The sequence below is a fragment of the Diuraphis noxia genome, unplaced genomic scaffold (assembly GCF_037042655.1).
Source record: "Diuraphis noxia isolate RWA-SAM2 unplaced genomic scaffold, SU_Dnox_SAM2 contig0001, whole genome shotgun sequence".
NCBI lineage: Eukaryota > Metazoa > Arthropoda > Insecta > Hemiptera > Aphididae > Diuraphis > Diuraphis noxia.
The window spans coordinates 83,177,525-83,190,747 of NW_028301711.1; the positions used below are offsets into that span (position 1 = coordinate 83,177,525).

The 13,223-nt window shown below is 30.1% G+C and overlaps 1 protein-coding gene and 1 pseudogene across 1 annotated transcript; both read right to left on the reverse strand.

Moving 5' to 3' along the window:
- Positions 1-2,283: 2,283 nt before the first annotated feature.
- Positions 2,284-3,827, reverse strand: LOC107169817 (uncharacterized; annotated as a pseudogene).
- A 158-nt stretch (positions 3,828-3,985) lies between these two features.
- LOC149062117 (uncharacterized) lies at positions 3,986-9,421 on the reverse strand. Its single transcript, XM_089215219.1, has 3 exons — positions 9,141-9,421; positions 4,089-4,235; positions 3,986-4,028 (listed from the first exon to the last, which is right to left on the reverse strand). The coding sequence occupies exons 1-3, from the start codon at positions 9,386-9,388 to the stop codon at positions 3,986-3,988; spliced, it is 438 nt and encodes a 145-aa protein (XP_089071345.1). The 5' UTR covers positions 9,389-9,421.
- Between the last annotated feature and the right edge of the window lie 3,802 nt (positions 9,422-13,223).

Sequence of the window (13,223 nt, forward strand, 5' to 3'; positions counted from 1 at the left end):
ACGAGGAATTGGCAGACGGGGAAGTGTTCATGAATCGTAACTGATTACTGTCCATCCCTGCATATCATAATATATTGAGTTCCACCTTGTATCACAAGCTAAATTGGCTTTATTTAAATTGCTTTTTTAGCATTGTTGATACAGTGGGGGTTCTCACTTTTTAACAACCGAAAAAATATCATAATATAAAAACAATTAGTACTTAATAAATACCTATAGGTACATAACTATGTGTATGATTATTTTAAACTTGATGTAAATAGTAAATTTATAATTATGTCAAATTGTCTAGGCTATTCACATAAATTGGCAATTATTAAAAACAATTTTTAAATAAAAATATTTTAATGAAAACTACTAAATTAGATTGTTAGTTTGCGAGTTTTTTCTAAAATTACTTTTAGATTAGTGGTTTTTAAACCATCAAAGACACAAAGTTGAATTGCATGAGCTGAACACCTAATACAAAAAGTCATTCCAAGTCCTGTAGAAATCAATGTTCTTGGAAGTCATAATTTAATATTTGATTTTCAATTGAGTATTGGTTGTTAGCCTAAACATCAGTGTCACCATATTCATTGTTATCCTCATCAATTCAACTTAAATAATTATAAAAAATATGTTTATATTAATTATTATTACATAGTATGTTATTACCAGGGCTGTTAATTTATAAGAAAGTTTTTTTTTTTTTGGTGATTGTTAAGCTGGTTACACACGGAGCGATTCGAACGCGCGCGTTCGCAATTTTCGAATCGTGGCAAATAATCGCCCGAAATAGTTCACGTGTATTTTTGATGTTGATATTCAAACAGGGAATAACAGACGCGTTCGGTTACGAGCGTACGCGATAAATCACACATGTTTAATTTTAACGCGTTCGGTTGCGATCAAACACTAAAATTAAACCGTGCATTTCAAATGTTTATATTCACACGAAACGATTTTAACGCTCCATAGGCGCGTTTTTCCCAATTTTTATTCATTCATAAAGTTGATATTGTTATGACCAGAACTCGTCATTTGGTATTCAATTTAATATTTATATATCTCATATTCAACTACAGTATAATGTTTGACAACGAGGCATTTATAATAGATGTGCAGAACGAGGAAAGTATTTGGAATATAGGTAAGTGTATATAATATATATTTATATCATCAAAAAACTCGCCAGTAATCATCTGCAACAATATTGTCATATTCTTTGTTTTTTATTTTTCTATCGAAAATATGTGGTATTCTGTGCGTAAATATAGTGTAGAACTTTCCATTCAAAAATCACAAAAAAAAAACCAAAATAAAGACAAAATTATACAATGTATCTATGAATATTTTGAAGATATTGGACAAACTTATTTGATTTATCGAACTGAAAATTCGAATTAGGAAAAATATATTGATCTCTTTCTGATTTATGTCTCTTGTGTAAAATACATAAATTTTAATTTTAAAAATGGTTGAAATCATATTAGAAATAATCATATATATTTTACTTCTAGCAGGGGCAGCGCTACGATGGGACAAGGGTGGGCAAGTTTCCCCCAAAATTGATTTTGCTCCTCCATTGCCCACCCTATAATTTAATGTTGATAATTTTAATCTTATGTTGATATTTAGAAATATGGTACTTGTGCATTTAATTCAACTATAATGATAAAATAAATTATTATACTGCACTCTTTCTAAAATCTCATACATTAAAAAATAAAAAGTTATCTATTATTAGGAAATTTGAAGTTTTATAGGAATTACATTTTTGATTATTTATTTAGAAATACAGCAATTATACCCAAAACATTTGAAGCAATATTTTCTGAAAATATGGTATAACAACTTAAGGTGTGATCAAGTAGTCGTATATAAATGCACCACTAGAAAAAAATTTGCCCCGGTATTGCCCCTCACCCCCGCCAATAAAAAACATCTAGCACTGCCATTGACAGGTAGATTTACGTTTTGGATCTTCCTTACATATTTTGATTTTTGATGCATGTGATGTATGTACTTATTGTAAGGTAAAATACTTTACACTTTTTTGAGCCTCCCCTGAAAAATTCCACTATTTGAACCACTGTACCAGACAGCTTTTATCAATGCTTCTCGGTACTTATTGCTTTATGGATATTGTTCATCAGTGAGTAAGATAGGTATAATACTTAAGATACAAATAATAGTACAATATACATATAATACATATTCAAATTGTAATAATACAAATAACAAACATTTACCTATATGCATATCATAATAAACATACAATGTAGGTACCTATATAAAAAGCTACTGACAAATGACATTGTTTTGCCAGTCAAGCGCATGGTTTGTATAATTAACATGTTGCACAAAGTACTCTCTGACATATTTTGCATTGGTTGAAGAGTTTCCCACTCCTCTTCTTTCAGTTATGCTTTCCATGGAACTTTGGGTGTCTTCAGAGTTAAACCCATCACACCGTCGCATAAAATTATGAAGTACACTACAGCAGGCTCTTGTAATATTAACCGCAGTTTCTGGTTCTACAAGCATGCTGGTCTGGAAAACCCTCCACTTTTTTGACATAATACCAAAAGAACATTCAATATACTGACGGGCCCTAAATAATCGGTAATTAAATATTCTTCTCTGGTCATTTAAACTTCTTCCTGGAAATGGCCTTAATAAATTCTTATGCAGAGCAAATCCTTCATCAGCCATTAACACAAATGGTAGTGGTATACCAAGATTGTCATTTGGTAAGCATTGATTAGCAGGAAAGTTTGTTCTGTTCATGTAAATTTTTTTGCCAAAAGCAGATGTTTTGAAGACATTGCAGTCACTCTCCTTCCCGTAAGAACCCACATCAATTACTCTAAAGCAGTAGTTAGAATCGCAAATAGCCATCAGAATTAATGAAAAAAAATGTTTATAATTTTAATATAATAATCCACTATTTTTAGGGTACTAAAGTCGTATATGTTTACCATCCACCTGTAATCAAAATTGTTGAAGTTAAAATATAAATATTTATTTTAAATACAACATATCTTATAAGACTTAAACAGCCACAGCTAGGATTACATTTTTTTTTGTAACAGTAAAACAACAGTTGAACAATTTTTTTTTTACTTATTTGTTTAATTATTTATACAAATATTAAAAATCAAGCGTAAGACTGTTAAAAAATTTGTTCGAGCATCTAAATTTTTAATTTTTTAACAGTAAAAAATTTATCATTTTTCTAAAATTCACCCGTAAAATAACGATTTACTATCAAATGATTTTAGATTTGAAATAAATTAATAAAATATCCTAGACTTACAAATCGTCTCAGTTCAAAATGGTTTTTTACATACGATTATACCTAGCATTCAAATTTAACACATCCATTATTGTAACCTACTTAACGACCGAGGTCCACTCAACCTCTACTGCACAGCAGAACGAGTTCCCGATTTTTATGTTTATTATTTTATTACCATTTAATCCTAGCATTAGATTTATTTTTCAATTATGAAGAGGGGGCAAGCATGAAATATTTCTATCATACTATAGAATTTACTATTTATTTTAAATAAATATATTTTTGTCACCCAGTGCAGAACATTCCTTAAAAAAATCATTGCCTACATCCCTCTATTAAGTTGATATTGTTACTTAATTGTAGTTATAATCGTTAAGTCCACTTATATTTGACATTATTACTATTATTATTTTATCGACAATATTAAAAATATAATTTATTGTCAAACCGATAAACTTACGGCGCCAACAGTATTTGGAAATTGCGTTTTTTCAAAAAAACCTTTTGCAACCTCTTTCCAGTCGTCTGTTGTTGGTTCTGCCATTTCCTTAGGTTGTAATACTTCCCATAAAACTTCACAAGTTTCCCGTACAATCATGGCTATAGTATACACTCCTGCCAGAAATTCAAAATGCAGAGATGATAAATGCGTGCCAGTTGCTAAATATCTAAATAAATAAATAAATAAGTAATGATATAAATTCAAATCAAGACTAAAGTTTTCGGATTAGGCGGCAAATTTTTCCTTATATGTAAAATATATAAAATTAGAATAGATTCATAAAAAATAGAAAAAAATAAATACCTCCGGACTTGACGCATTGACTTCTTTAAGTTATCACGGTTAGGTAGTTGACTAAGAACGCCATCAGATAGTCCAGCCATCTCTGTGCGTAGTATTTGAGCCGGTGGTAGTTGTGATTGGTCCTCAGCCTTCCGCTTCACAGAATATCTAAAGCCGGTATTACACTGGATCGACACCAGTCGATCGACACGTTGATTCGAAATCTGCTACCGAATTACGTTCGACTTTCATGTCGATTTGACTTGTCGATCGACAAAACTCCTGATCGACAAAAAGTCGGTAAACATCAAAGGAAACTGAATCGACAACCGCACGGTAGCGAATTGCGTAGGTGGTAAAATTATTATTTAGGTATTATAACTGTTATTTATTATTGGTAAATAAAAAATTTCCGTGGCTAGAATTTCTAACAGGGGGCATCCAAGTGTGTTTTTGAATTTTTGCCCCAATTTTAAATTTGGTTTGTCCTCCCCCCACTTTGGATACGCCGTTAGTAAATAATAAATTGTGTCCAGCTACAATGTGATCGGGCTTTATAAAAAGCTGTTGATGGTTTATTGATTTTTTGGAAAATAGTACCTTTTGAAATGTATCATTTAATTTTAGATTTTGACCCTAGAGCATACCTACCTACTTTATATTCTAATATTAATAGTTTCGCTTATGACTTATAATACTTATAAATAACTATGCAAATAGAATAACTACTAATAAATTGTATATACTTACTATGTATGACTGAATGTGTCAGGTATATAATGAATCTGATTTTATTAATTTGGAATTTATTTTTTATCCTACACTGATAAATCGTCTCCACTCAGAATTTTTTTTCGTATACTCGTACAATATTAAATCATTGAATTCAAATTTAATACCATCCATTACAGCAACTGTTAATATTAACCACTTGTAAAGTATACTGTACAGAGTGACATCCACTTGCCCACTTTTTTAATTATAATTTTCTGAACACTATTCAATTTGGTTTTAAAAATTTAAACATAGATACTTAAAATTATTTTACATTCAAATCAAAATCGAGTCGCTTTAATAGTTTAATGCCATTTCTATTATTACGTCGACTAATACTTACTAGTCACAATATTTATTAATACCTACATTATATTTACATTTGATAATAACGTAATCCTAAATTTAAATCCTTACCATTATGAACTAGGTAGGTAGTTCTTCCACTTTGCCTTTCACTGTTAATGCTAACTATATTTACAATTATAAACTATATTAGTGTGTAATTTACTCTGCTATTTTGGTTTATCGTAAAAATAAATAGACAAATATCCAAACGGAAATAATATTTTATAAGAATTGTCTGAAGCCAGTTGGTATTGCGCAACAATACAGTCCGTACGTATTGTAGGTACTAGTTTTTGTTTTGACAATTTTACGTATTGTTAAGTTTTTAAATTTTTTTAAATTAAAAATGGCAACATCTGAGTGCAGTGAGAAGTGGAACAATAATGTAAATACATGTCTTTTTATTGACATGTACAAAGAAAGGGAGTACCTCTGGAATCCAAAACATTCGGATTATAAAAATAAATTGGTCAGATTTGACGGATTAACCGAAATTGGAAATATAATGAAGATATCAGTCGAAGAATGTGAAAAGAAAATTAAAAATCTTCTGAGTCAATATGCCAGAGAGAAAAAAAAAGATCAAAATAACAAAAAATCTGGCGCTGGTGCTAGTACTGTCAAAAACATTTGGTTTGCTTATGAACAAATGCATCAGTTTCTGCAAGATAGGAATAAACCAATGCACACAAGGGATACAGCAGAAGAAGAAACTACTGATGCAGTATTAGTAAGTATATTTTAATATTTATACTATATATAAATTTATATTTATGAAAATATTTGTATTATAATTAATACAAATAAAACAAATAATATTTTATAATATTCAAATATAATTTTACTTACGATACAAATTATAAATTCAATTAGGTATATACTAAAAATATAAATAAAAATTAGTTGCATAAATCTTGCCAATCAACTCGTCCTATGTCTGATACATAATACATTTTAAATTCATCGCGGATTTCTTGTACTTCTAAAGCAGTTTTTCGTGGGATTTGGGGCAAACTTTGGAATGATGACATTTCTACTAGCTGTTTTCTCCAAGATCCTGGATTTAAAATTCCTGTGTCCATATCCTCGACATCAAAACTAACACTTGGACAATATACATGTTTTGAGTTCTTGCTACTTCTTAAATGATTATGTAGGTAAATGCATGCCATTGTAGCAGCCTCGGCTTTTTTTGGTTCCAACAACATAGGTTTTCTAAAAATTCTAAACACAGAAGATAGAATACCAAATGCATTTTCAACAACTCGGCGCCCTCTACTTAGTCTGTAATTGTGTATCCTTTCAGGTGATCCTTTCTGGTTAAGCCCAGGATAAGGCTTCATCATATTTTTTCCAAGTGGAAATGCATTATCTGCCAGAAATACAAATGGAATAGGTTTTACTCTTCCGGGTAATGGATGCTCAGAAGGAAGATTTAATAAATTATTAGACATCATGTTATTGAATTTGGTGTCCCCGAAAACACCTCCATCCGAAATTCTTCCCTGAGCCCCAACACTAGCCCAAATAAATTTGTAATTTGCATCTACACATGCCATTAAAAGTTAAAACGATACTATGGAATGACTTACAGTTAAAATATTCTGTGCCGGAATTTATAGGTGCTTGGAGAGAAATATGTTTACCGTCCCATGCTCCAATACAATTAGGAACATTCCATTTCAAAAAAAATTGTTGAGCTATATTCAACCATTCATCTGTAGTATTAGGCGTCTAAAAACCAGAGATCAAAAATACATTTGTTATTATTTAAATTGTTTCAATGCACTAAATGATTTACAATATAAATATTCAATATTATAGTTAACATACCTACAGTACATTTTATAAGTTTAATAATAATAATAATAATAATAATAATAATAATAATAATAATAATAATAATAAAAACCCATATACTGACATTTAATTTTATCATTTTACTATCAGACATTAGATAACACAGTAGGATAAAAAACATATTATAAATTTTTAACTATAAACTAATTAAAAAAATTTTGAAAGTTTTAGAAATATTGTCAAAATTTTAATTTTAAATGCTTATAGTTTTTATAAGAATTTTTATTGTACAAAAATAAGATTACTGATGACAGACACACAAAAAAATTATTACGTATTTATTAATGTAAATTATTATATGTATATGTCTTAATAATATTACAATTTTATAGATTAAATTATCAACGTAGTTTTTCACATTTGTACAATTATAATTTTAAAGTACCTACCTAGTTTAAAATGATTTAACGTAGTTGTTAATGTTTTATTTGTTTGATTTAAGGGCATATTTTTATATTTTTGTTGGAATATTTGCATAAGTTTTTCGAAAAACTTATTGTACCTACAGCACCTATCCACTTGCCCAAATTGTTTATTCTTTTTTTTATTATTGTATGTTATTTTTACACTTTTTTAAGGAAATATCTCAATCTACTATTAACTCTATAGAGCTTAATTCAACAATATCTACAGAACCTGTAGTAAGCAGTGCAATCTCATCTCCGATAGAAACGCCTAGAAATTCTGGGAAAAAAAAAAAAAATAGTTCCGAAAATAAAGTAATGAGGAAAAGAGCTTTTGATATTCTGGAAGATGTATATCAAAATCGAGAAACAAGAGATGAATTTACTCTTCTCGGTGATGAAGTTGCAATGCAGGTCAGAACTCTTACATCATCCTATGCTCGCTCTACTGTTAAATTCAAAATACAATCACTTCTGTATGAAACGAGAGATTGGGGTATTATGATGAACCGCAAGTTAATTATCAAGGTAATCAGTGTTTAATATAAATAAATTTGAATTTTATGAATTACGTAATTATATTTTTTAGGTTTTGAAAATTCAACAACACAACAATTGACACAACACGATACTCAGGCAGCAACTCAATCATCTCAACCGTACAACCAAAGCTGGGAACAGGTTTTAGAAGATGGTACTCAAAATGAAGATGCAAGTACAAGCCAAATTACATATCTTTAATCTAAGTTTTCATTTTATTTTCAATTATTATATGATTAATTTTTATAATTTCCTACACATACTACTTTAAATTTCTAAAAATAAAAATGTTCAAATTTTGTTTGTAAATTGTTCAAATTTTTAATAATCTATTAAAAATGTAATAATTAATTATGCACAGCTAAAATTAATAATACTAATAAATAATAATACATTTTGTTTACTTTTAGTATTATTCTATTCAGAATGTAAATAATTTATGATTTACCTTAACGTAATGTTTCAATGATGAAATTAATGCTTCACACACTTCAGGTACTATGAATGAGATGGATGGTTGTGATATTTTAAATAAATAAGATAGGTCCATGAACGAATCGCCCGATGCCAAGAAACGAAGAGTAACTGCCAATCTCTCATTTATGGATATAGGTACTCGAAAATTTGTGTTCTGGCGTTTTATTTTAGGACCGATTATTTTTAAAATATCTTCAAAATCAGTACATGTCATCCGTAGAAAATTTTGAAACGTGCTACGAATACCTTCTCCTGGACTAAAACCTATTATGTCATCCTGGATGTAGTCTGCAAGCATACGATTTCCATTATATTTGCTTCTATCTAAACTTGCTCTTGTCCAAACTTGGCGTTTTTTTTTTGGTTCGTCTTCACTAACTAAAATAAAAGCAGCTGCTGCTAAAATAATATCTTCATCAGTAGACATTTCTTTAAAAAATACTAAAATATATTTTATATTCACTCAAATAATAAATTAATTACAAAATTGAACTACACTACACGACGGACGAAATTCAACTGTGGGTCCGGAAAATAAATAAATTAGTTTTTATAAATGTCGAACGTAAAATGTCGAACGTATTTAATAATAAATCTACAAATCGACATCATGTTCGACACGACGTAGTATATTGTCGATCGACTGGTGTCGATCCAGTGTAATACCGGCTTAACAATCTCTGATAAACACTGTTCTTGATTTGGACCATGATCATGATCGTCCAACACTGGTTCTCGGACGAAATAATTTTTATTTTCGGAAATATTGAAAGTAGTGATTATTCTGTCTTTGCACTCTTTCCTGCGTACTTTTTGACATTCCCAGTATGTTTTGCCGTTGATTGGTAATTTAGACCGCACGTAAATAAAACCACCATAAACCAATTTTGTTTCACCCAAAATTTGAATTTCAGCCATGATGGTGAAGTAAAATAAAATTATAATAAGCTTATACAATAAAACGCACTGAAAATGAAAATGAAAGTATAGCGACAAGTGATAGTACGTGAATAACGAAACTTTACGATTACAAAAATTACAACGATTTACTTGCTATATTTCGATACAAACGATAATAATCATAATAATATTACAAGAGCGCGATGATAAAATACAAACAATTAAATGTTCATGTGGCAAAGATAGTAATAGTATATATTATAGTATACATATTATGTCGTTGTAACGACAGTAAATTGCGATAAAGGCAAAATACCCATACTTTTTCGTAAATACTATCTTTATCTAAGGTATCTAAGGTTTATTTAAGTATCTATAGTAGTATAGATATAGGCATAAAATATATCACATAGAAAATACGCCAGTAGTAACAAAATTTAAATTTATAAATTTTTTTAATTCGGGAACAATAACCGTCGGGAAAATAAGTTTCGGGTTTTCGGACTTCGGGCAAAATACTATTCGGGAAAAAATTCATTCGGGTAATTCGATTCGGGAAAAACGGCGGGTACCCAAATAAACTAATACGCCGGGAATTGAAAAACAACGATAACTATGAACATCTTCAATATAGCGATATGAAATTAATTCGAAGATCCGTGTATGAAAAACGAAAAAACCCTTTCCAAACATACCGAGATCTTTAGGAGATGCTAAAAAACAATTAGTTGATGATCAGCATAATCTTACTTACAAAGGCACCGTGTAGTAACACATTCCATTTTGTGAGCACCGGAATGGGAACCATTCATCATAGTATAAAAATATGGGGAAAACTATTTTATCTTTGAAGTTTTTTATAATATTTTTCCATTTAGTGTCATTTAAAAATTATGATATATTTAAGTTGTTTAATGATGTAATCGTATATTGATGGACTAAATCAAATATTCCAGGAAATTCAAAAAAAATTTTAGATTTTCTTTTACACAAAATAAATGTTCATGCACTTGAACCATAACCTGCCGCTCTACACCATCTACGACTTTCTTTTCTTTAGTGAAACCAACCACAACTGATGTTTTTGGTTTAAAATACAAATTATTTGATTCAAAATATTTAATTCGCTGATATTCTGTTTTGAAATTTAAAAAAGGATTTTCTAATACACTAAACAGTAAACATATTATCAATTTCAGCTATTTCAGATTGATTACTATTATTATCCAAAAAAGGTTAGGATTTTAGCTTTCAATTTTGATATTATGCTAGATGAAAACAATTCTGTTGATCCATTTATAATAATCTTACATTAAAGAACTTGTCATATTACTTTTGGAACTTAATTTGGTTATACATTTTAAAACGCTACATTTTACCACATCATCAAAAGTTTTAAAAACAATATCTTCCACTTTACCCTCGCCAACAACTAAAGGAACTTGAAACTCTGGAGTGGACTCATTATAACTCGTCACATCTATTAAAATTTCTTTACTAGTCTTATGAATATGAGTTGAAAATCCTGATATTGGATTTGGCACAGAATGCACTTGATTTAGATGACGTCTAAATTTATCAAACCCTTGATAGCCTTTTGCACATTCTCCTAGTTTACAATAAAACACTGATTCAGAGTCCGTGTTATTATGATAAAATTTCATGTGCAAAAAAAGTTTATTAATGGTAGGAAAATATACATAACATAAAAAGCAAGAGTACATTTTAACTTATTTTTACTTTAAAATAAATAAAATATAAAAGTAATTAATAATTGATTTATAAAATTATAAAGTGCATTAAAGTTAAGGTGTTTCACAACAAATAATTCATCTGTTTATAAACAATTAAAAAAATAAATATTATCTTCAATTTAAATTAATTTTATCAATGGGATAATAATAATAAAACTATTCTTTTAACAAAAATGAATAAGATCTTAAAAATAATAGTTATGTGAATATATATTATGTGTATTAGGTATACTATTCCTGACTCTTGTATAACGATTCAAACATTCCTGTTACAGTTGTTATAATAGATGTAGGTCTGTCATATTCTATTTTTAGTTGAAATAATGACTTGAATGGCTAACCAGCTATCGTAGCATTCTTTTGGGTAACTGCGGTGAAATACAAAATATGATTTAACGCACACTCCTAATGCGTTAAGGGGACATTCAAAACACCAAAAGTGTTGATATATTCCAACATAAATTTTTGTAATGGATTCTATATCAGGACCAATAAGCACATGCACAATATACGGTTGGATAGTAGCTCCGTACTCCGAGTATCTATTTTGTCTTTCAGTAAAATCCTCGTTAAAATATGTAATATTCTGAAATTATTTTTAAGAAAAAAACAATAAATAGACAAATAAAATACAACCATATAATTATTCAAGAATGGGTAGGTTCACTAATATTTTTAAATCATTATAAAAAATGTAAATTATTAATTAACTAACCGTTAGATGAGTCGCAAAAGCTAAGGCCGATTCAAATAGTGATGGTTTCCAAAACTTGTTTTTTGAATTAGAAGAACTATTTTTGATTTGAGTTTTCGTTGGAATGAGATATGGAACTAATAGTATCCGTATAATATTAAAAGTCATTAAATCTTAAAAATTAGTATACTTTAAAAATGATTTAAAACAAATCATAAAGTGATAGGGGCAAAGAACAGAGTGCTCCTTTTTAAGATCACGTTTTAAGATACCTATTACCTATACAGGTTGCACAACGACCTATGTTTAATAGCGTCCCGCAGTGACTTTCAAAATGACACTATTAAACAGCTGTCAAAAATAGAGCATTAGCGCTCCCGGTGTCGAAATAAGCAAAATGCCTATGATTAAAGATCTTATATTATTATCTATTTCGAAATTTTGCCTCGCTTTTTTTGATGTGAAACATCTATAGCCGCACGTAAAACCGATTTCTGGCGTGGCGACGCTATATGATAGTATATATGCAGTCTATATGCATTATGCAGTAGTGTGTACGGTGTGGCGACGCGTCGCCATGCGCAATCGACTGTGCGATTCTCTCCCACTCGATCCGGCGTTAAGCCATTTCCCTCGCTACACTGAGCTCGGATACCTATAGTGAATACTCGATAGTGTATACAGTGTTGTTTACTACAGTACACATAACTTGTGTTTTACTTGAAAACAAATTATTTTTGATGTGAAACATCTAATGGCGCAGTAAGGTAGTGAGACCGACTGTTGCATGGCGACGCCCTTCTCGTGCCTCGTCGGCTCAATTCGTCAAAGCTCGGCGATTTTCTGTCTACGTGCGCAATACCTAATTGAAGTCTCCTGGCAACCCTGATAATATTTACACCTATATTGTTATACGTATAAATATATTACTTTGAATATATTGTTTTTTTAAATATTAAATCTACTAAAATATAGTGACACTTGTAAACATCAGTTAACTTGGGGATAATAGCGTCATGGGTCTATGCGGTCGGGTAGCTTAGTAGTAGAGCTACTAGTAGAGTTCGATTCTCGGTCGGGCGGCTAGATTTTTGACGTTATTTCCCCGGGAGAAGTTAACATAATTCAGAAGTGGGATTTGATCCGAAGGACGCAGTGTGGCGTGTGTTGTGAAGGACCTGGACTTGTTCACCAGAAGTTGTGCGGAAGCGACCGCTTGCACTCTGGTGATCAGCTGGTGAAACAACGGTCGCGGTGGGTGAATTGCCAATTTTAATTGTATTGCTCACTTTAAACGAAAAAATGTTAGAGCCGCTGGAATTTCCATATATATGAGCTCGAATATTTCTTACGTTTCGACCACTAATATAGTCTTATGGTACAAAATGCTACAGAAAATTTAAAA